Here is a 23,534-nt window from a genome sequence, read left to right as displayed (position 1 = left end):
CTGCTCAGCAATGTCACTATGCAAGGGAATTGGTGATAATAAGATGATACTATTACAGCAACACTGGGAGCATAATATATTTTAAGCTGCTTTGAGGTATACGGTCGAGGTCCAAGAAGTGGAGCATGATTACTTGTCTGCTGTCAGGAATAGGAAACAGCTGATCATTAAGTGTCTGCTCATATGGGTCGGTCTTACACAAAGCCTTGAGGTAAGACAAAAATTCGTATCTGCTGGAATCTTCAGTTCCCATGTGTTTCCTATCTGCTGAAAAGGCTTTTTGTTTCTTTTCCTTTTGGTTGGAAGTGTATGTGTGTTCCATTGCTGAAACAGGTATTGCACTCTCTGCCAGGACCATCAAGCACTTGTTGTTTCATAGGAACTTTTCTCATTTCAAGGCTTTACTTATTTGGCAAGATTCTTTGGAGACGTTTCTATGGATCCTCACACATCTATTAGTGAAATCCCAGATACTGATTTCGTTTGAAATGACCATCCAGTATGTCAATGCAATGACAAATATGCAGATGGTAGCAATACAGATGTAAACATCTGCACATAAGGCTCAGCCAAAAAACAACTGGCAGCTGGCATTATGTTGTGTAGTGACTTATGTTAATGCACACCAGTTGTCTAGAACATGGAAACTGAAGGAAGAATTATATTGTCAGATCTCTGGTTCTGAGACATCTTTGAAATTCATATACTATGAGGAATAAATGAGTTTAGAAGGATGGAGCAGTCAAAAGTCCCAATACAGTGACAGCTCTTTAGAAATGTGGAGTACAAATGAATAAGAAATGAAAGATTATAAAGAGCTCAAGGATGCAAAAACTGATAGGCAATTAAAAAAAAGGTATAATTTTTCTGATCATAGATGGTTCGAAATCGCTTAGTAATTTCTAAAGTTATCTGTTACATATTTAATCTTTAGCTGCTACTGATTTTAATCATTACAGACATTTATTTCTTGTAGAGATTTGGAAGTATCGCACTTCAGGTGAAACAAAATATAAAACTGTCACAGAAATTATAAAGGTAGCCAGCAGGCTGAGGGAAGGGAATCTTCATCTCAGCTCAGCACTGATAAGGCCACACATGGAGAGTTAGGTGCAGGTCTGCACTCCCCAGTACAAGAGAGATATGGACACACTGGTGCAATCCAAGCAAGGGGCAGTAAGATGAGGAGGGAACTGGACTACCTGGTCTAAAAGCAGAGGCAGAGAGAGTTGGGACTGTTCAGGCCAGAGAAGAGGAGGCGCAGGGGATCTCATCAGAGTGCATAAATATCTAGTGGAGGTATATATAGCCCAGTGACAACAATGGGTAAAAACTAAGAAAAACAAAACAAAAAAATCAGGAAATTCCATGTAAACACAAGAAAACACTATTGTGAAGATGGTCAAACACTGGCACAAGTTTCTCGAAGATGTTGTGCAGTCTCTATCCATGGAGATATTAAAAATATGGCTGCATATGATTCTGGGTTACCTGTGAGAGCTGAGCCTGCTTGGAACAGGAAGGTTGACAAAGCCACCCCCATCAGATCTCAGCCATGCTCGAATTCTGTGATTCTGTGTAAAAATTTTTGTCTCATTTGAGGCTAAAGAGACAATGTTCAAGTTACAGCAGATTGAGTTTCCTTTTAGATTAGATCATGAATAGGAATCTGGGAAAAAATCCTGAAAAGGAAAACAGATCTCAAATTGCCTCTCAAAATGGAAATCATAACACCATATCTACGCTTAAGTTATCATATCTAAGCTTGTGGGGCAGAAAAAAATTAAGAAAGATAAGGCTTATGAAGGTCAGATCAAAATTCTAAAGAGCTCACACACTTCTAAGAAGTCTTATGTTGCAAAACTTAGTATTACCCTAAGACGTCTAGTACAGCATTAAAAAACCCCTGTAAAATCTACAAGATATCCCTTTAATGTCCTTTCAAGAGTTCTCAAAATTATATGAATGTCTGAACAAAAAAAGAGCTTGGCAGTAACTATAGTTGAAATTAATTCCTCAAGGGAGCAACACTGATATCTATCTCAGCATTACTTAGATATTCATATATTCTTTTATTGCTTACATATGCTGCTCCCTACAAACACAGGTACGGCGCAAAACTTCCATAAAATCATCAGAATTGGCTGTATCTGTTTTGCTATTTGTGGTGTACTAGCACTAAATGGCAGAATCATGCATCCGAATTCCTTTGTGCAATCACAGTACCAAATTAAAAAACAACAAAAAAAAAGGGTTATGCTCGAACAGTTAAAACATGGACCTTAGTTATTGCTCTATACTGAAAAGCATCATACCATTTAAAACTGCAAGAAATCTGCAAGAAATCTAGCTGATTTTACACTGAAAGTCTATTAGGTGAATATATTTTTCCATTAATGTGTTTGCCCTTCTGGAAAGAAGCATTTTTTTCATTCAAGTGAACAAATTTTGAATAGCTTTAAAATAGCATTGAAATTCTGAAAGCATACACAAAGTTCAAATGCTCTCTGATAAGACATCACATTGCAAATTCCCTTTAAAACATCAATAATAAGATAGAAGAAACAACTTAGTCTTTTATTCCAATTTTCTGTGGAGCTGATCCCAGAGGGGAGTATTTACACCCAATCTGGAACTTTAAGCCATACCTTACCATCAGCATTAAGAGACAGAACTTCAGCTTACTGAAAAAGCTGTAATGTCTTTAAATTCAACACAATACAGAAAGGCCCGAAGTTGACAAAGCTTTAGCAAAGTGCTGTCTGAGCTCTGTGGTCAATGAGCCCAGCGTTTTCAGTGTGCTGCATGGTCACTGGACACCAGCGATCACCCCAGTTTCCTTCTAGGAAAAAAAAAAGCCGTGTGCATGCCCTAGATGGTTTGAAATGTCTGTTCTGCTTGCACACTCATCTTGTAATACTACACACAAATTCTAGGTTGCTTTTTTTTTTTTTGATCCTTTGAAGACAACTAAATTTTTAAAAATCCACTGCTTAAAAAAATTACACTTCTATATGAAAAAGGGAAGTCATCACAATTCAGAGCAGTGCACAGTCATCCCCACCTTCCGAGGACATTCTCTAAATCACATTAGCATCTGATCTGCTAGAGACTTTCCTCCAGCTCATCTTCATATTACACCTTTTCCATTCCCCTTTTTTTTAATTTGTTTTTTCTTCTATGTCACATTGAAAGAATCAATATTAGGAAAAAAAAATCTTTAATTGGATAATAATGCAGAATTACCCTAAGGAGTTAGAGACATCTTCACTTCTTTCTGAATGGGACCGAAGAGTTTTGAAGCAAGCTTCCAAGTTCAGAGATAACACTTCCACAATTCTCCTAAATGTGTGCATATGGTCCATTACCTGGGGTTAGCCAGCTTTACCCATTTATTTGCAGGCTTTCCACCTACATGCAGCTCTGCAATTCTCTTTGCAATTCTGATTTACACCTCTTAATGCCAGACTCTTTTTAACTTACACATATGCAGAAATGCTCAGGGTGACACTTTCAACACAAATACAGATTTCATATTTAGAAAAAAACATGATTTGAAAGCATGGGCACAACCATAAAAACAGCTTAATGTTCAGTATCAAAGACAAACACTTAGTAAATTTCACACCATAACCTTGATCTTGAAAAGATCTTATAAAGGCTTATCAAAAGGAAATAAAACCCTCAAACTGTTCTTTTCTGTTCTTTCTAGATAGAAAAGATGTGTTCAATGCTGCTTAGGTGGTTTGTATGATAATCTCTCTCAAATACAACTCAAGGCCTTAGTGTTTGGAAGCCAGAAGCCCTCTTAGAGCCTCTGTACATCACAAGAAAATCATGCAGGAAAAAAACAACAGCCTTAAGGCTTTAAAAAGGCAGACTACACAAATACTGCTCTGCAATAACAAAAATCATGGGAGATCCACCGTTCATCTTGCAACAGTGAACATAATTACAAACCTAAATTTTGCATTTGAAACTAGGAGACAAAAATTATAAACCTCTCTATGCATATCTAATCACTTTTTTCAACATTAGCCAAGCCTGCTGGCACTTAACAGTCTGATTCTTGATGTCATTGTAATTAAAGGCAATACTCACAAGGCTGATAAGCATACCAGCTGTATATTAACCCTTATCTTAGCAAAACTGAAAACTGCAAATGCGGTATCTAATTGTAAAGAAAAGAACATTGAAATTTATTATGGATAATACGGATATTATGGATTTTAAATCCCATAACCTTGAAAATAAGTAAATTATATCCAGCCTACCGTCAAACTTCTTGTGCCGGGATACAAAAGTCGTGCGTACGAAGTGACTTGTCTCCTCCACTAAGTTTTCAAACTCCAGTTTGCTCTGTTGGCTTAACTTGTCCTCCATTTCTGAGGTGCAGCATGTATATTCCTGAGGGCAGATTCTCAAATGTTCCCCTGGAATCACAAGAAAAGAAGAAATAAGAAATATTTGAATGCAGATAGAAATGTGCCAGAACCAAGAAACACATGATGGGTCTTCAGTTTTGGTGGGCTACCCAGGGAGCTCTTTAAGGCTTGACTTAAAGAGCTGGACAGGAAACATCTTGAATTTGTATCAACAACTTTGCTATAGGTGGGTATTCCTTACAGGGGAGAGGAGACAGATTTTGCAGAGTTGTTTTTATACTTCAAAAAGTAAAATTGCCTCACACCAAAAGTGTTCTCCCATGCTGAAGAAGCCTTCCACATTTACTGAAGCATACTTAAAATTTGAAAAAAAACAATTGCTTGTCTTCTGTTTGTATTCAAATTGCCTGGAGAAATATCTAGTGATATGACCTATTACAAGCCACTGGATCTGTCAAAAATTGCAAAACAAAAACTATGCATTTGTTGTCAAAACCTGAAGAACAGAAATTATGCATTCTTGTAGACAGGTCCCACTTGCCCAAGTGCACCAAAACATTATTCCCTTCTCCCCATCCTTCCCCTCTTCTTAAGTGTGTTTTAATGATTGTGTTTGGGTTTTCTTGGGCAGCATTTTTTGTCAGACTGAGCAAGTGCTCTGCTGAATAGGAGAAAGCAGTGAAGAGTTTAATTAATGCTTATGTTATATGGAAATGCAATGTAAAAGGTAATGAAAGCCTCTTATTTAATTCAATAGATTTATCTCTTGAAGCACTCTGCCAGTTCTTCTGACAATATTGCTTTTTTCAGTACAATTTGCACATGGAAACCAATTCTTCAGCTCATGAAATTAAAATGGTCTGTTATTACATGAAATGTGAATTTCCAATTGACACTGTACTAAGAGTGTCAGAAACATTTAGCTTGGTTTGTACAAAGGCAGAAAATTCTACCATTTCCTCTTGAGAAATAAAGAGAATGATCTCCCTGTATGATTAAAGTTACTTGTAAGGCAGTGAAAACATTTAGCTTTCTGTACACCGAATCCTGATTAAAAATCCCTCTGCAAATCTCTTAAAGGTGCAAATAAAATGATATACAAAGCCCAAGGGTTAAATAAATACTGGGGACCTGATTCTCATTTCTATTGAGGCTCCTTTCTACCACTGCTTAGCCATAAAGAAGACTTAAATGCAATTTATACCTACTTTAAGGCAGCTTTTCACCATTCTTATTATGTAGTGAGGAGAACCAGGCCCTAAGTTTTATGCTTCCCAGGGGTATAATACATTTAGCTGCTGCATCATTTTGAAGACAGCATCAAAAAGAGGTTTGCACATGCTTAGAATAAACACTGTCTTGAGTTTGCCCTCACCTTATTCGAATTTATGTTTCAGTTCTCGAATGAAGTCTTTTAACTTGAAATTTAGTCATTCCTCAACCCTGACTCCTCACCCCATCTTAATTTGTTTTTTCTGCAAGAGTTCATAATATATGAATTATAATGCCATGAGGTTTCTTTTAGCAGTCTCAAGACTTTTTAAAAGCTCACAGCTATACATCTTCAGAAAGAATAATTTTATTATTATCAGTTACTGTTTGGCAGTACTACCTGCAAGTCCCAGTCATGTCCAAATGAACCATGATATAAAACTTTGTATAAAATTGGGAAAAAAATTATATCCCATGACCATCAAAATATTGTAAGGATTGCTTCCCATGTCTGCTACACCCCCCACCACAAGAAATTAATTCCTCTCCATCCTCAAAGTCACACATCTAAGCCATAAACAACACATACAGGGACTGGTGAGCCAGCTGCTGTCAAACATAAAAGATAGTGGCAGACTAATGTTTGCCTTACCCTCTACATCTCTGTCACATTAAACTGCAACTATTCAACAGGTAAGAAAGGTGCCATAATAAGAAACAATAAAGGTTATTTCAGTAACAGTAATGTGAGTTTTTATTAGATGTCAGAAAGACAAGTAAAGCTGAAATATTGTATCATTAGAAGCAGTGCTGTGTGCTTGATTAAATAAAAAAATACCCCATCCATAATGTCTGCAACCCCCTTTCCTCAATAAATCCAGGGTCTTTTTCTTTATTGAAAATACCCACTTTCCCAGTTCCAGTCAGAGTGGTAGTTTATGCTTTTTATTATGATAATATCCTCTGGTGCCATTGCAACCAAGAATTTTTATAAAATTCACTTTTCTTTCCTCTCTTCATCTGAAGTTCTTATTTTTTTTTTCTGGCTCTGTTTGTTTCTCAGAATTGTCAGGCTATAAGCTGGCCAAATGGTAATCATCATGGCACTGTGCTTAGTAAGTAACAGCTGTGAGTCTTTTTTAAGACACTTTATTAGGATGAGTATTATGACAAATTAAATTCCATTGAATGGTCATTTTTGGAGGAATAGTAATTTTTTTCTTTCTCTGATTTATTTAGAGTCTTAATTTTGCTTTGCGACAAAAATTATTTCTCACTTTACCTGCTACAAACCCATTCAGATTCCTAGTGCATTGTTTTCTTTTACATGTGTTTTCATTAAGTTTCTTCTTTTTAATTCACTGGTTATTCCTTCATCCATGAGGCTCTTGACTGTAGAAACTCACATTTATCGGAAACACCCACAACTCCTACATTACCTTATTGACTTTCTCTTCCAACAAAATGTCTTCCTAAATCATCTATACTAGCCAACCACCCTCATCACAAAAATTCTGCTGTACAATAATGAACTTTTTTCAAAACACATTTCTAGTTCTTCTCTTCTCCCTGTCCATATATTCCCTGCAATTCTGTAGAAAGAAATAATAATGGAAACATCATGCTACTTCTCATATTCTGTTTCGAGATTTTTGGTTCCTTCTCTTTCCTGCACTGGAGGATCAGACTACCGATAAAGTAAAAGAAAAAGCATTTTCCATTGGTTCACACCAACGGAGTCTTTCTATGCCTAAGATGTTCAAGCTAATTTTGTAAAAATGAAGCTTTTAGAAATTTTTGCTCAGAAGCTCTGCAATGTTTATACTGGCCGCGACCGGCTGCAGTTTCCAGAAGTTCATAACTTGGACAAAAGCTCATGTGCTTTCCTGGGAATGGTAAAGGGAAACTCTCTGACAAAGTAATTTCTGTATGCTTAATCCTTTTTTTTTCCTTTTTTAAAGCATGATTCTCATTTTGTGCTTGTTATTATCAAACCTCCAACTAATATCGGAATTGCCAAGTCATCAGTTCACTCATTAAAAAAAAAAATAGACACACTTTTCTTATCATAAAAGTAGGGCGTTTGTTGAGTTTTTATGTTGTGTTTTGCAGGGGTTTTTTTGTGGATTTTTTGGGATTTTTTTTGTTGTTTGGTTTTTTTTGTTTGGGTTTTTGGTTTGTTGTTGTGGTTAGTTTGGATATTTTTAAATAAGGGGTGTGTGCTTTATTTTGGACTTTTTTTCTTCTTTTCTGCAAATCTGTGACCTAAGAGGTGGTTTGGATTGGAAATAACTCTGCAGGCTAATTTGATTGTGCTTCCTCTGATTTTTTGAATTGGATCATTTACCATTTGCATTTTGTAAAACATTGTTCTATTACCATAGAAAGTGTTTAATCACTAATTTGTGTATTTACACACCTCAAGTATTTTGCAGGCTGAAAATGTGCTCATAACTAATGTACCAGTTCTTGCCCTGGGAAACTCCATATGGTCTACGTTCTTATGCTAATTTTAGCTACAATTTTTGTGGCACAAGTGGCATTGGTTATAACTGACTAGTTTTTCCTTGTTGTAAGTGGTGTCTTCCCAAACAAGTTTGACACAAATGTAGTTACACTGCACCAGCATTCTGCCAGGCTGAACAGCTACTAACTCAATATTTCCAGCGACCTACCACAACTCTTCTAACCGCTGTTTCCAGCTGAGGATGCTGACCTACATATCTCTCCTCATGTGGCTTATGTTATATAAATCAAATCAATTGCCTACTACAAATTCAGCTACCAGTATTCAATTTCAGTTTTATTACAGCTGTAATCTCACACCTGCCTTCACATGATCCAAATTGGCAAGTTTTGCAGTTGAATTTGGCAATCCTGCTAGCAATGCTGCTTTGAAGTGTGATAAAGCAATTTATAAAGCACTTGTTTTATATTCAGATGTATTACTGTTTGGTGTCCTTAAAATGTGCTACAAAACTCAGAAGTCTTTAAAAAATTGCAACTTACAGCTCTCAAGCTGAATAAATGCTTTTACTGCATATCAAAATGCCGGAACTGATCTGAGAGTGGTAACTACTTGCAGAAGATACACTCTGAAGGATCAGTAAACCCTATGGAATATAACATTACCCTCAACAATTAAACAACCAGATTTCCTGAACACCTTGGTTATATTATTAGAAATGGAAGTATTACCACATAACATATTTATTATCAGGCAGAATTTTTTACGGGTCATGTTGCAAGTTTAGCAATTTTGGAAGCAATTCTTTCTCAGGCAGTCAAAATTTTATAGTTCCTATTCTAATAATAAATTTAAAGCCCTAATAGTGGTCTGTTCACAGAGGGGTAGGGCTAACTTTATGACTGGGGAGAATAGAAACAGAGTCACCATCCTGCTTCATAAATCCAGTAATGAATAAAAATTATTAAGTAAAAGGGGTAAATTAAAGATGTGATTTCAAAGTTAATCACCTTGTATGCATCAACAGAGCCTAAAAGAAGAAAAGGTAGCTCTACATTCTTCATCTTGCAGGTTACATTGATGTGCTTTGGCTTTGTCATTAGCTGTGCTCTTTGTAACTTGAAATACTTGCTTCAGACCTGCTCATATTCAGTGACTTGTGGAGAAAGCAGTGGAATTCATTAACAGTACGAGCTTTAACAAAGACAAGGATCTAGTCGTGCACCTGGGACAGAATAGCCAAAGAGCCCAGTACATGCTGACACCTGTGTGGCTGGGGAGCTGCCTTGCTGAAAAGGATGGGGGCTCCTAGGGGACACCCAGCCAATATGAGACAACAATACTCCGCAGCAGCAGATGTAAATCTGATACTAGGTTGCATCCCCAGGGGCATTTCTAGCAGAGGTAGAGACATGATCATCCCACTGTACTCAGTGATGCACCTGGAGCACTGTGCCCCATTCTGGTCCCCACAAGACAAGAAAGATGCAGACTGGAGAGGGTCCAAAAGAACATCAGGAAGATTATCAAAAGACTGGAGTGTAAGGAAAGACTGAAAGAGTCAGTTGGTTTTTTTTTTTTCCCCTGGAGAAAGAGAAGGCTCAGGTGGGACCCAATCAAAGTATTACAGTACTTAAAGGGAAGGTACAAAGAGAATGGGGCATCTTTCTTCACAAGGATCCACATGGAGAAGACAAACGGCAAAAGACACAAATTGCACCAGGAGAAGTTTCATCTTGACATAAGAAAGAAATTTCTTAACATGAGAACTGACTGACTAGTCACTAGGACAACCTCCCCAGGGACATGGTGGATGCCTCATTGCTGGAGGTTTCCAAGATTTGATTGGACAGGGTGTTAGTTAACCCCATTGGGACTCCCTTTCCCTCAGTACCTGAGACCAGATGATCTGCCAGCATTCCTTCTGAAGTGGGCTTTTCTGTGGTTCTGTGATTAGTTACTTCAGAACTTCCTACCTCTCCGAATTATAAAGGACTAGAATCACTTGACTTCTTTTTCTAAGTTAACATTTTCTACCCAATTTTTGGTATTTTTTTATTATTGTAAAAGATTATTTTAAAATTATGATCAATAGAGTTAAAAGAAAAACCTTATCCAACTTTAACCCTTGCCCGCTGTTTTGAGGATCATTTTCAGTATGGGTGATGATGTTTCTGTATGCCTACTTTTTGAAGTTTGAAGTTTTCAATTTAAATTCTCTGGTGAAATCAGGAGCATAGGAAACTCTTAATGATCACATTATAAATTTTCTATTAGTGAAATCTATACTTCTTCAATACACTTACACCATTCTGTCACACATCTGCTAAGAGGAAACAGTGCTGTAGAAGAATTTGACTGACAATCATTTAAATTTGAAAAAAAAAAAAACCCAAGCAGCGCTATCATGTTTTCTTCATTAACTTTTTTTAGCAGTTAAAAATAAATTAGAAACATGAATTTAAGCATTTCAGGCAATATTCAAACAGCAAAAATTAAAATACCATTTTGTTGGACAAAATCCTGTTCTCTAACCAAAAAGTCCTAAGGCTCCTTCTGACTTTGTAATTATCTTCTCTGTGGGGTATAACAGCCCTGCAAGCAGCCTCTGTAAAACTGCACCTGACATTCAAGTCACAGATTGAACTTTCCTACTCAAACTAAAAGGAAACAGATTATGTCTTAAATTAATTCCATCATAATAGTGGCCTGACAAGTGATGACAGGAGCAATATTTGCACAGAAAATGACAGCTGGAGGAAGGGAGGGAAACCTGTCTGTAACACACAGATCGTGCCATCAGACACAGCTTTCTTAATTTTAATCAAAGGAATATTGAACTTAAAAACCTTTTATGTCTGGTGGACTCCAATAAACCTGTGCAACTACCCCAAGAATAAAACTGACTCATTTGTTTGCCTCGGAACTCAAATCATCTTTGCTCAGATTCCTTTTGTTCCTTGATTTCTTTGAGGCCAATTAAAAAATGAATGCCTTCCAAACGGACTGATAATTAGTTAACAGTCTCTTCATTACAGGTCCCACAGGGAACATTCATTTACAAGAAGCCCCGACCCTGTTGTCCTTGGGAAGACTTCAGTAATAAGTTACTGAAGCTGAGGCCAAGGCAAACTTGTTCAGACTAAGACTATACAGATGCTAAGGAAAGAACTGAAGTCCCTTGAGTATTCCCAACTAAACTACTAGAAGCAGTACCACTACTCCAGCTCAGGATCATTTTATTTTCCAAGCATATACAGTCAGACAAATTGTTTTTTGATAACACAGTTTGTGAGAAGAATCTCTAGTTAGCTGTTGGAGAGTGTATTACTGGCTTTGTGCTCAGTGCCTTGTGGAAAGCAAACAGCAAGGCTGTGATTCAGCACCAATAGTTTCATCATCTCACTGGCTACATGGCTGCAATTTTCTGATTTCAAAGCATGCTTCCACCTGGGAACAGCAGCCAACTCCCCCTCCCCCTGAATTGATTTTTGCTGTTTATTATGTTCCCTACTATAATAGCAGAAATATCTTATATAGCATTATAGTGAGAAGTAGAATACAAGTAGCACATTTCCTTACCATGACCATAAAACACAATGTAAGGCAGGCTTTAAATTTAATCAGCCCATAGAACAATTTAGTGATTAAGATAGAAGGATGAGATTGTACATGTTCATGTATTTATAAAGTTTTTAATCAACATTCTTCATGTAAAACTGAAATCCAAAGACGTGATCATAGCACATGGTGTATCAGAGTCAGATTTACACCACTTAGGTGTAAATATCCCCCAAAATACTGCTGCAGCAGGAGAGTGTGCTGGACTTAGCTTCCTGGGAGTAACTGGGCATGCTGTACTGCCCAAACCAGTCCTTAAGATAGTTATATCATTACTAATAGACATACATCAAAGGTTAAAGCTGAAAGGGATACAGTTATGCCATTTGATTGAACTGTCAAGTGTATTTTAAAGCTGCACAGATCCCTTGCTAATCACTGTATTGTCATGCATAAAATCCATGTTTCTAAAATACTAAACTTAACGACAACTGTTTAAGAGTCATTAATCAAAGTGCTCTCCTCTTATTCTCTTATATTGATGCCTTCAATCAGCCCAGTGAAACCTCTTTGTGCTACCATTAAACAGATTATTCTAAGTTTTTGTCTTCTGATTAATAATGACATGCTTTTCTGCAATGCCAGACACAGAAACAGCTCAGGAAGACAAACATGATAATGTTGAGTTGGTCATAAGTCATAGGCTGTAATGGATACACCAGTGGTTAAGACTTTGGTGTCTCTGCCATAAACTCTTTATGGAATTATTTTTCAGCCTAATCTCTTTCTTAGTTCCTTCAGGAAAAAGACTGTACAAAAAAGGAGGCTACAATTTGTAAAATCTGCGAGTCCTGTTATCATGCTGACTCAAGGTCTACCCATGAAATTTAGGGCCGGAAATGCTGGCATTTGTCCTTTAATTTCTGTTTGGAGCTAACCACTGGGAAAATCAAAATAGCTCAACCAGTTCCTAAGTATTAACCTTACTGTGACACAAGTTGTAAGGCAAGAAGCAAAGCACTTTCTCCAAGTTTGTGCATCTTTGACTTAATAAAGCAGGGGGAAAAATATTTTTTTTTCCTTTTTTGTTTTCCCCCAGAGAAGCTTGCTAATTTATCAACAGGTACAATGGCGAAAGAAATCACCCAATGCAAGAGAGGCCAAATGCTGCAAAAAATAATGTCCTGTTACCCCTGTGCAGAAGTTCTGTGCCCTGCGAGCCAAATTTGGTGAAAGTTTATTTGTCCCTGGCTTGGTTCTGCAGATCCAGTCACTGTTACAATTTGAGAGAGTCCCTGCTAAAGCCAAATAAGGTACTGGAAGCAAGGCACAGACAGAATTGTGGGAAATTCAAGAAGAAAACTACTGATATGGGAAAGTGTAAAACCCTACAGGAAAAACGTGACAAACTGGAGGGTGGCAATGAAGAAACAAGGAAAATCAGCTAATTCCTGACCTAAATGATGACTGCATGAACACCTGAGAGTTACCAGGTGATTTATCACTGATGGTAACAATCTATTGCTTAGCCTCATAGCTCATTGATCCTAGTTGGACATGCTCTGAAGTGACTCTGGGAGCCTTGACTCTCAGGGGTCATGGGAAAAACTTCCCCAGATGCCCCTCCTGATCAGATAAGCAGAACAAGATACCACAGTAGGTGGGTGCCTTTTTCCGTAGGTGGCCTCTCCTTCAGGTGGGAGAGTCTCAGAACTACAGAAACAAGTATTAAGATCTTTCCTAAAGGTGCAGAAGAGAATGTCCTATGACTTCCCACAGTAAATCTTATGCAAGTAAAGAATTCAGGCCATTTCTGCCTACTCTGATGAAAATCAACAGTGCTGAAATGACTCTCCTTCAAAAACAGAGGATACCAGCTGACACAGGAGGAAGAAATACAGTACAGATATCCACTGAGAATGTGCCAGAGGGAAGTCCTCTCACGAAAGATTATTTTTCCTATTGAATAACTACTTTCAGACTGTTTCGATTCATTTATGTGACAAATTTAACCTCATGGAACTGAAAATAACCATGTGTTAAAGCATGCATAAAAAACCTCTGAATTACAAAGCTTCTAATTATCAATATGAAACAAAGGTTTCCCACTGAATATTGTCAACTGTATCATGCAAACAGAAAGTCTATATTATTAAAACCATGAATAGGCAAATATTTTGTGAATATGCAAGAAATTCTGAAACATTTTCAATAAATTATATTTCCTTTGGAATCTCAGGTTTCAGCAGTGAAGCCTGACATTCTTGAAATCCCGTTCATTGCTGCTTTCTCATCTGCTTTTCTCAGTTTTTCAGTTTCAATAACTTGATGTCACATCCTGTAGAACCTGAGTGGAGATGTCCAGGTCTTCCCATCTTTCAGACAAGCTGGACTCATGGGCATCCTCTGAAGAGGGAGGCAGCTGGTGTGTGTGCAACTAAAGTTGCCTGGGATGGGTTTGGACTGAAGGTGGTTCAAAAAATAGTGCTGTCACTCTTCAGCAGAATTTGGAAATTTTTAAAGGGTTCCTGAACATGGGCTTCATGGTTTCTTTCCTGTTACAGGCCCAGTGCCATCTCAGAGCTTGCCAATTTTCATAACCTCTGAGGTTTCCACATTATAAAAGGTAGAAATTCTCCTAGCTGCTGGTTCAGGTCAAGTTCTCAAGTTTCTGTCCTTTTCATGTGTATCCAATAGCTACAGCTATATTCCTCAACAAAAAGGACCTAGCCACTGATACATATGGTTAGAGGAACTTGCAGCCATGCTTTACAGGGAAAATCCCCTTTTATGTAGCTAAAAATTTTGGGTGAGGGCTTGAGCGAATTTCTTAGCTCATTTTCAAACAAAGATCCTGAGAGCAAGGATTGTTGCTTTGCTTGACTTTAGGATCCCTCTGCTCTAGAGCAGGATCTGGACATACTGGATCGATGGTCAAGGTATGAGGTTGAACAAGGCAAAGTTCTGGGTCCTGCACCTGGGTCCCAGCAACCCCGCTCTCTGCTACAGACTGGGGGCAGAGTGGCCAAAGAGCTGCCCATTGGAAAAGGACCTGGGGGTGCTGCTCAACAGTCAGATGCACATGAGCCAGTGAGTGCCCAGGTGGCCAAGAAGGCCAATGGCATCCTGGCCTGTATCAGCAATAGTGTGGCCAGCAGGACCACGGCACGGATTGTCCCCCTGCACTCAGCACTGGTGAGGCCACACCTTGAGTCCTGTGTCCAGACCTGTGCCCTTCACTGCAAGACTTTGAGACCCTGGAGCTTGTCCAGAGAAGGGCAATGGAACTGGTGAAAGGTCTAAAGCACAAGTCCTGTGAGTGGCTGAGGGAGCTGGGGGTGTTTAGACTGGAGAATAGGAGGCTCAGGGTAGACTCTCTACAACTGCCTGAAAGGAGGGTACAACAAGGTGGAGGTTGGTGTCTTCTCCTAGGTAACAAGTATCAGGACAAGAAGAAATGGCCTTAAGTTGTGCCAGGGTAGGTTTAGATGGATATTAGGAAAAAATTCTTCATGGAAAGTGTTGTCAAGCCCTGTAACAGGCTGGCCTGGGAAATGATTGAGTTGCCATCCCTGGAGATATTTAAAAGATGTGGCTCTTAGGGACATGGATTTTGGTGGCCTTGGCAGTGCTGAGTTATCAGTTGGTCTCTCTTCATGGTCTTTTCCAACATAATGATTCTATAATTCTAACAATGAATTAGAGAAGGGAGCTTCAGAGGTCCTGGCAGAGCAGGCATGACATCGTCCTTGACTTTAAGTGGTTTCCCAGCTTGAAGGAGGATACAGGGCAGGTGCGTCCTGAACTGCTGAGGCTGCAAGCTTGAGAATGCAGTGTAATGAATGCAGTGTAATAGAAAAACCTGTTTGCTACATCATGGTGTTTTTTCAATCAATATTTTCCAGCAGAACACTGTTTGCTCTGAAAAAACCTAAAGCTCACTCTAATTAACAGAAACTATGCTTCCATATGCATATCATATGATATCATCCAGATGCAGTAATTTCTGCCAATAGGAAAAAGAAAGCTTTTTAGAGGATAACAGCTAGCCACAACAATTTCCCTTTACCGCTATTCCCAATAGTGTTTGAGATCTAATCTATTGTTAGCCCTACAGAGTGGGCATTTTGTTTTTTTATTCATGTGGGGCTTCTTGTTCTGGTATGGTTTTGTTTTGTTTTTTTCCCTGCATTTAGACACAAAATGAGTCTGAACAATTTCTTTTTAGCTTTTTTTTTAATTGTACTTCTATCAACACCCTCTGTGGACTGTGATACTTGGTAAGGGTCAGGGTCTTCAAAATCAATAACTGAATGTTTCTTGTTCTTCAAGTGTTTTAATGTTAAAGGTTTGACCTTTATGATTAAAGATCAGCTTGAAAGAAAATCCCTTTAAGTGTCTGAAGTCTTCTCTTATGTAATCACATTTTTGACTGGACATTTTTGACTGTGCAAATTAAAAGACTTCAGTGCACTTTTACAGACTTAATCAAAGCATTTACATACAGAAGAATAAAGTAATAAGCTATACTTTTTTCTATCAGTCCTTTAGATAATTACTTTTACCTTCTTAATATACCTTTTTTGGGGGCCCATTTCCTCAGTACAATCACAACTTTTGACTGGCACCTTACAGCAGTAACCAGTCTTCCATTAATTTGTGGTTATTTTATAAGCCACACTTAAAAAAAAAAACAAACAAAACTCCTGAAACAACAACCAAACTTTAAAAAAAATTATAAAGAATACTAGGCACTCTTTGTTACTATTTACTCTGTGTACTTTGGCTGACATAACACAGACAGATACTATCCAAAGTGAGTACTTTTCTCTTGGAGAAAACATCACACATCTATAGCAGACTGAGCCAGAAAGAAAGTTGCCAAACATTATGTCAAAGTGCTTTGTGCTTTTTGCCTTTAGTATACATAAGACTCTGAGGCATCTGTCTAAATTGACATCACCTTGAGCACATTCCTGTCTTAGCTCCTTTTTTCAGAAGCTACTCAGAATAAAGTATTCCCTGGCCTCTGCTGCATGGATGGAGCCAAATTAAGGTATAACAGTAATGACAGGCAAAAATGTAAAGAAGTCTCTGAGGATGTCTGTACGAACAAGAAATGACTGCCCACCTTATCCCAAAAACTGTTAAAAACAGCTATAAAATTTCATAAACCCATGCAAGCCAGCATTGCAGATGTAGATATGATGATTCTAGGTTTTGTTATTATCTCTGAAGTTCTACATGTAAGGATTTCTCATTCCCTGAGGAAGGGCCCATTGCCTTCCCTGGGTGCCTTGGGTTAAATCATCTGAATTTACCTTCCTTTACTCTCTTCCTCCCTTCTCCTCCTCTTTGGAGAGAGCCCTGTGCCCTGCCAAGGGGCTCTGTGGTCGTGCCATCTTTACACCCCTAACAGAGAGTGACTGTGATTATCAATAGAAATCCCTGCAAACAGCAAGAATAAATCTCTAAAATAAAAGCTAGGTAAACATGAACATTATTCCAATATGAATCATGTATATTTAGGAAACAGCAATATTTTGTGATTTTTTTTTATTAACTGTGAACTATATCTCAACCCTGGGCTCAACAGCAGCAGCAGTAAATATAATACAGCACTTTTTGGTGCTCTGTTGGACTAATATATGCCTAAAATCTTGGGCATGAAATATTTGGGTTTTTTCACCTTGGCAATAAAATCGTAAAGAAGAAAATAGTTCTAGGCAATATATTATTCTATAAACATTAGTTACCAGTAATTTGTAAAGTCTATAAAGGTGACATTTTCAGCTATAGGATTGACTCTTACTGTCCTTACAATTATTTAAAATAGAATATGTCCTAATAAAACTCACATTATCCTTTTCCTCATTGCTATCTGCACTGATTATCAAAAGTAAGTAATATATACTGTATTTTCCTTGTATATCACAAATAGAGTTATAAAAGATGACTGACAAGTTTCAGTTAAGGAATACATCTAGTAAACGATAGGTGGAAAAACATCAAACTGTCTTTCTCAGCCTTCGCAGAGTAAATGTCTGCAAGTAAAGAAAAAAAGTTTTGTGGTAAAATGTGCAAACCATCTAAAAGAAGATCTCCACTCACTGTCATTTCTACATGTGTTTTAAGTTACTTCATAATTCTGTCACAATTCTTGAACATCACCTCGCAAAGTGTCTCTTTCCTGGTTTGATTCAGGGGCCATAAGGAGATCCAGGAGATGGAACTTTGGTCTTAGGTGGTGATTTACACAATCAAACTGGAAATAGTATGGATGAGTTATGGACATTTGCATAATGCTGCACATGCAATTAAAAGCACGGAGTGACAAAAAGACTTCTTGTGAAACTGTTGAAAGCCAATCTCTGAAAAATTGGAGCGGTTTGGCTGCTTCTGTGACAAAAAGTATATCAAGAGCAGTCTGCTCATAGACAGCTTATGAGATAAGGCAACAAATCACATTCTGCAAAAGAAGTCATCAGCAAACAAGCCAGAATGGTTTATGAAAAAGTCATATACAAAATATACACATCTGCCAGTAAATAACCTCTTCACTGAGCTGGCACTTTTCTAAATTACAAATTAGGGAATTCATGATCCTAATAAATACAATATACTACCAGTTGACAATATACTACCAGCATTTTATGTTTCTGAAGGAGATTTATAGGTTTATAATGAGGAATAATGCAGGTGCTAATAATTTCACAAAAAAGCCATGTGCAAAAAAAAAAAAAAGGAAAAGGAAATCCTTTACATCTTGATTAAACAGAAAATACCAAAGCTTTTGTAATTTTTTCTATTGTCTACTGTTTTCTAAGGAAAAATGTCCCTATTTCAAGGCAATTTCTAAGCAGTGTAATTAATGTGGTGCAGCTCACAAATTGCCTAATGAGTACTGTGTTTAATGAATATTCTTTTAAAGTTTATGGCTATTTTCTACATCCATTCAGCAACAGCAGTTGCTCAACTGCAGTAGTAGTTTTGAGCACTTGTTGCAGATGTTTCCAACCATTTTCTGCCAAATGCAAATTCAACTAGAGTGATTGAATTATCAATGCCAATCTTAGCTGATACTACTGTTAAAAGATTAATGTCCTAAAGGGAGAATTAGATTACTACTAGCATTCTTTTAACATCACTTTAGGAACACTCTAAATCCCCTTCCACAGAAGAGAATGCTTTTCAAAATCTATAAAATAGACTTTACACACACATTTAAATAGATTTAGCCTTCCTCATAATACTGTTGGAAAGTATCTAGAGTTGTGGTGGGGTGAGCCTGGCTGGATGCCAGACACTCACCTAAACCGCTCTACCACTCCTCTCTGCAAGTGGACAAGGGAGAGTTTATGAGTTCAGGGCAGGAGTCACTGATTGCCAATATGGGCAAAACAGAATCAGCTTGGGGATATTAACAGAATTTATCACTAAAAAAATCAGAGCAGGTTAATGAGAAGTAAAATATATCTTAAAAAAACACCTTCCCATAACCTCTCCCTCCCAGCTCTACCTCCTCCCCCCAGAAGTGCAAGGAGATGGGTCCAGAGGTCCCTGCCAGGACCCTGCTCCATCACAGACCTCCCACAGGCTCACAATCTTCTTTTGGGCAGCCATGGACATCTTTTGGGCATTCTACATGGGTCTTCTCCATGAACTGTGGGTGGATCTCTATATCCCCATGGACCTACAAGGGCAAGGACACAACTGCCTCACCATGATCTGCACCATAGACTGCAGGGGAATCACAGCTCTGATGCCTGGAGCACCCCTTGCCCCTCCTTCTGCGCTGACCTTGGTGTTGCAGAGTTTTTCCTGGCACATGTTCCCACTCTGCTATTCTCTGGCAGCCATTACAGCTGCACAACAACTTTTCTTCCCCATTGCTTAATAACAGATAACCTCTGCTATCACAGAGGTGCTACCACCATTCCTGATTGACTCAGTCTTTGCCAGCAGAGTCTGTCCTGGAGCCGGCTGGTATTGGCTCTGCTGGACATGGGGGAAGCTTCGGGCAGCTTCTCACAGAAACCACCCCTGGAGCACCCCCGCTACCAAAACCTGGCCATGCAAACCCAACATAAAAGTTAAATTCTATCTTAATGGAGTTATCATACAAAATTAATGCTGCATAGTCTCAGACCAAGTTCTAAAACTCCACAAAAACTAATTAAAAACAAGTCACAAAACAGCTATCTAGGCTACTTCTTGCTGTCATTTAATAATTCACTAGTATCTGACAACTCATAAAGTAACTACCACAGGATAACATTACTTTCTAAAAAATGAAAGCTACCCACAACATCCGACATAAACTCTTGAATGATGATAATGATGATGATGATGATGACGATGACAGTAATAAATTCTGCAATAACTTTTGCATCTGAAAGTACCACTAAACTCTATGTGATAACTTACACACTTGAAATCCTTCATCCACAAAAGCTGCCAGCATTAAAAATCATTATGACAAGCTGCTGGACAATGTATTTTTAATTGATATTTGGAGTTTAAATTTATCATTGTATTGTTATTCATAATTTGTTGATTATTGAAATATTGATTTTCCTTTTATACAGCTACAAAAATACAGGTCAATTTGGATATGATCATGAGCTCCACACTCATGATTTGGGCAATCTAAAATGAATCATACATGCTTGCTTATAGTTAAAGTTGTATTTGGTATACAATGAAGTAGTATGATTCATGTATCAAATGATTATAGTCCTTGATGAAACCTTTCCCTATTATAACATATAAATGTGTGACTTCTTACTCATAATCAGATGATAAATTTAGTTGAGACAACCTTAATGTATTGATATCTAAGATATGTAAGAAAACAGCAAATTAAGCACCTTCACTGTCTTCTTTATTCAAGTGATACTTAAGAGCTTCCAGTGCAAGAAACTAGAAATCCTGTGTGATCAACTTCCTGCTGAAGTTCCTATAACAATCTGAAACTATTATTACTATTAGCACTAACATAAAATTCTGTTTAAAAGATTAAAAAATGGTAGCCATATAATAATAAAGACTTAGGCACAAATGCTAGTGACAGAATTTTGTAAGGTCCCATAATAATTCTCAGTTGATTTGCAACACAGTAGATCTATGAAGATGAAATAAGTAATAAAAAAAAAGTTTAAAGCTTTAACCAATCTGTCTCCTTCAGGAATGAATTCTAGAATGAAGATAAGAACTGAGCTCCATGCATTTTTAAAGGTAGATGCTGCATACTTCATGTCAAGCAGCAGATATGTGAGTACAGACTAAAAAGAGAAGCAGCAAGCAGTGATTTAAAGCTAATTTGAAACATCATTCAGAGTTGAGATAGCATCTAAGACTTGTTTGACAAGACACACTCAAAATACAAAATGATCAAACTGAAATTGTGTCGGTTATTTTATGAGCAAATCAGGTCTCTGAATGTTGCAGAATATCCTTTACAAGGGGCGGTATCATCAGAACAGATTAATTAGATGAAAAGTAGAAGTACTACAGGGAGCGACATCCACACCGGTGAAAGTGGGATTGATCAAAGAAAGACAATGGTATCATGACGGTCCCCAAGTGACTACATCTTACTTTATTAAACATTTCCATAGTAGGGCATGATTATTTTTGTGCTTTATTTCTGCTGCTCAGAAATGAACAAAGTTCACTAATTTTGTTTCACAGAGTCAAGCTAATATTATCTACAGTTCTGATCTGCCTAAATTGCCATTCTGCAAGTTTGAATGATCCCACAATCCTCTAAAAAAATGCAGTCAAACTTGTCAAATTTTCTTTATTTACCCACTTACTCAATGCATAAGTTTGCATAACTTTGAGGCTCACCCAGGATTGGACTGCAACCCTTAGATTGTCTCAGTTTGATTTTGGATAGCATAATTAAATTGTCAAAAAAAGGTCTAGTGCTTTTGAAATATGAGAAGGAAACGGGGACTGAAACAAAGGGAAATGAAAAGAGAGAGACAGTCAAAGTGTATTAATAATGAGGGTATAAATAATGTAACATTTGTCCAGAAAGAACCATATCATTGCTATTTTAATTTTCATAAGCTCTCAACTAAAATAGAATAAAAAAGCAAATCACACTAATTATTTAGACAGAACAAAGCCTCACATTATTTCAGATACTTTGAACTGAAATAATGTCACCTGAATAAACCCACCAAAAATGCCACAGCATTACCCTCTTATGGGACCACAGAAGAATGAAGGTTCAGGAATATGAAGTGTGGGATAAATAGGCAGCTTCTGCTACAAAAGATGCAGAGTAATGTGAGTATGAGCTTGACTATGCCACATGCTTTGGGACTGCATATCAGCCCCTTTGGCTAGCAGTTTTCTGGTTAAGCCAGGTAGGCAAGCAGAACATATCCTGGCCTTCTACATCTTCCTGATTCAGACATGGTTCTTAAGAAAGTACAATCCAGTGTCAGGATGAAGGGTTTGGATCTTAAAGAAGCTTTTTACAGTTGGAAATCTCCAGGAAGTGACAGCTGTCCTTCCTGCAGGTTCACTCTGCAACACCCACATCCACAAACATGCTGGAGTTGGTAGTTACACTTTCAAGATTTTGCTCAATGTCGCACTGTGAATGCAATACATCGGTATTTTTCCACAGAACCCTTGCTTCTACAGCAACTTTTAAGAGGTTATGTCAATTAGCATTTTTTTTTCATGCCAAAACACAGCCAAAAGAGAATAACAGCAAGCTTGTATAGCTGCATACGGGTGACAAACCAGACATATGGAGTGTGAAAAAGAGAAGTGAAATCATTGAAGAAGAGCTAGCAGATAACGCTTCATACAAAATTTTGCCTTTTTTTTTGAAACAATGAAAACTAAAAACAGTGGTGATATTTTTCTAGATATAATCTGTAGCATCCCAGCTTTCTAGAATTCATTGAAATTATCTCATTCAGATATTTTGACTTTACTGCCTGATGCTTGTGCCTTCACTTGCACTTAGATCTGTGTTGTTATTTATCAGTGTACCACAATAACAGAACCAAATACACAGAACTTCAAAAATACAATAAAATATTCATATACAATCTTCCTTAATCATATTTTTCTACATACATATGCCTTCAATCTTCAAAACTGACTATTCAGTCTCACTGAAATCTGCTACATGGGCTAAGTTCAAGGACAATTAGTGTTTTGAAAGTTACCTAATGGTAGCTAGCTGAAGCTTTAAAAATATGAATTAAGGCTCAATTTTAGACAGATACTCAAAAAAACCCAAATGTATCTCCACACACCTCCCAAGAAACTGAGCTGTTAAATTACAGTTGAAGCAACTAGGTCTTCATAAAAGCTGTGGGTAAAAACACTACAGTTCATCATACACCATTTTAAAGTAATACACTTAAGTACTGCTGCAAACTAAAATTGCTTTTCCTTGATCATAATCGTCTGCCTCTAAGAAATTAAAATAAAGACAGGAGTTTTCATTGTCATTCCATGGTAAGGACAGTGTTTTAACAAGATGCAAAGATTTACATGCTGTTGTCCTGGTTCTGGTATCACGTTTCTGCAGAAACTTTCAGGGGACAGTGCTGCCAGGGGTGCTTCATTCACAAACTAAATTAAAATGCTTTAAAGTTTCACCAAGAATTGATGGGAGAAAATAAAGAGGTATTTTTCTTCTCAATGCACTAACTTTTTTTTTACTGAGTAATATTAAATGCAAATAGAAAGAAAAAAGTTTTCTGGTCTGTATCTTGAGTTCAATTCTGTAGAAGAGACTTCAGATACAATGATTGGCAGGACTCACTGGAAAACTTGAAAGACCTGCAAGATTGAAAACCTTGTTTTCTTACCAGTTTTCGAGATCTGCAACTTTACAAAACCCCTTCTGTACAAATATTTTCCACATGCAT

General features: G+C 37.5%; 1 protein-coding gene across 1 annotated transcript in view; it reads right to left on the bottom strand.

The window, feature by feature from the left end:
* The window catches only part of GPC6 (glypican 6), a gene marked incomplete at its 5' end in the record, with an annotated part of 732,861 nt that overhangs the window by 508,465 nt on the left and 200,862 nt on the right, over positions 1–23,534 (bottom strand). The window contains one exon of the mRNA XM_038143686.1: positions 4,275–4,433. Within this exon, the coding sequence (XP_037999614.1) occupies positions 4,275–4,433 (159 nt within the window). The remainder of the gene's footprint in view (positions 1–4,274; positions 4,434–23,534) is intronic.

Source organism: Motacilla alba, chromosome 1, assembly GCF_015832195.1.
Source record: "Motacilla alba alba isolate MOTALB_02 chromosome 1, Motacilla_alba_V1.0_pri, whole genome shotgun sequence".
NCBI lineage: Eukaryota > Metazoa > Chordata > Aves > Passeriformes > Motacillidae > Motacilla > Motacilla alba.
This window is presented reverse-complemented; position numbering and strand designations above follow the sequence as displayed.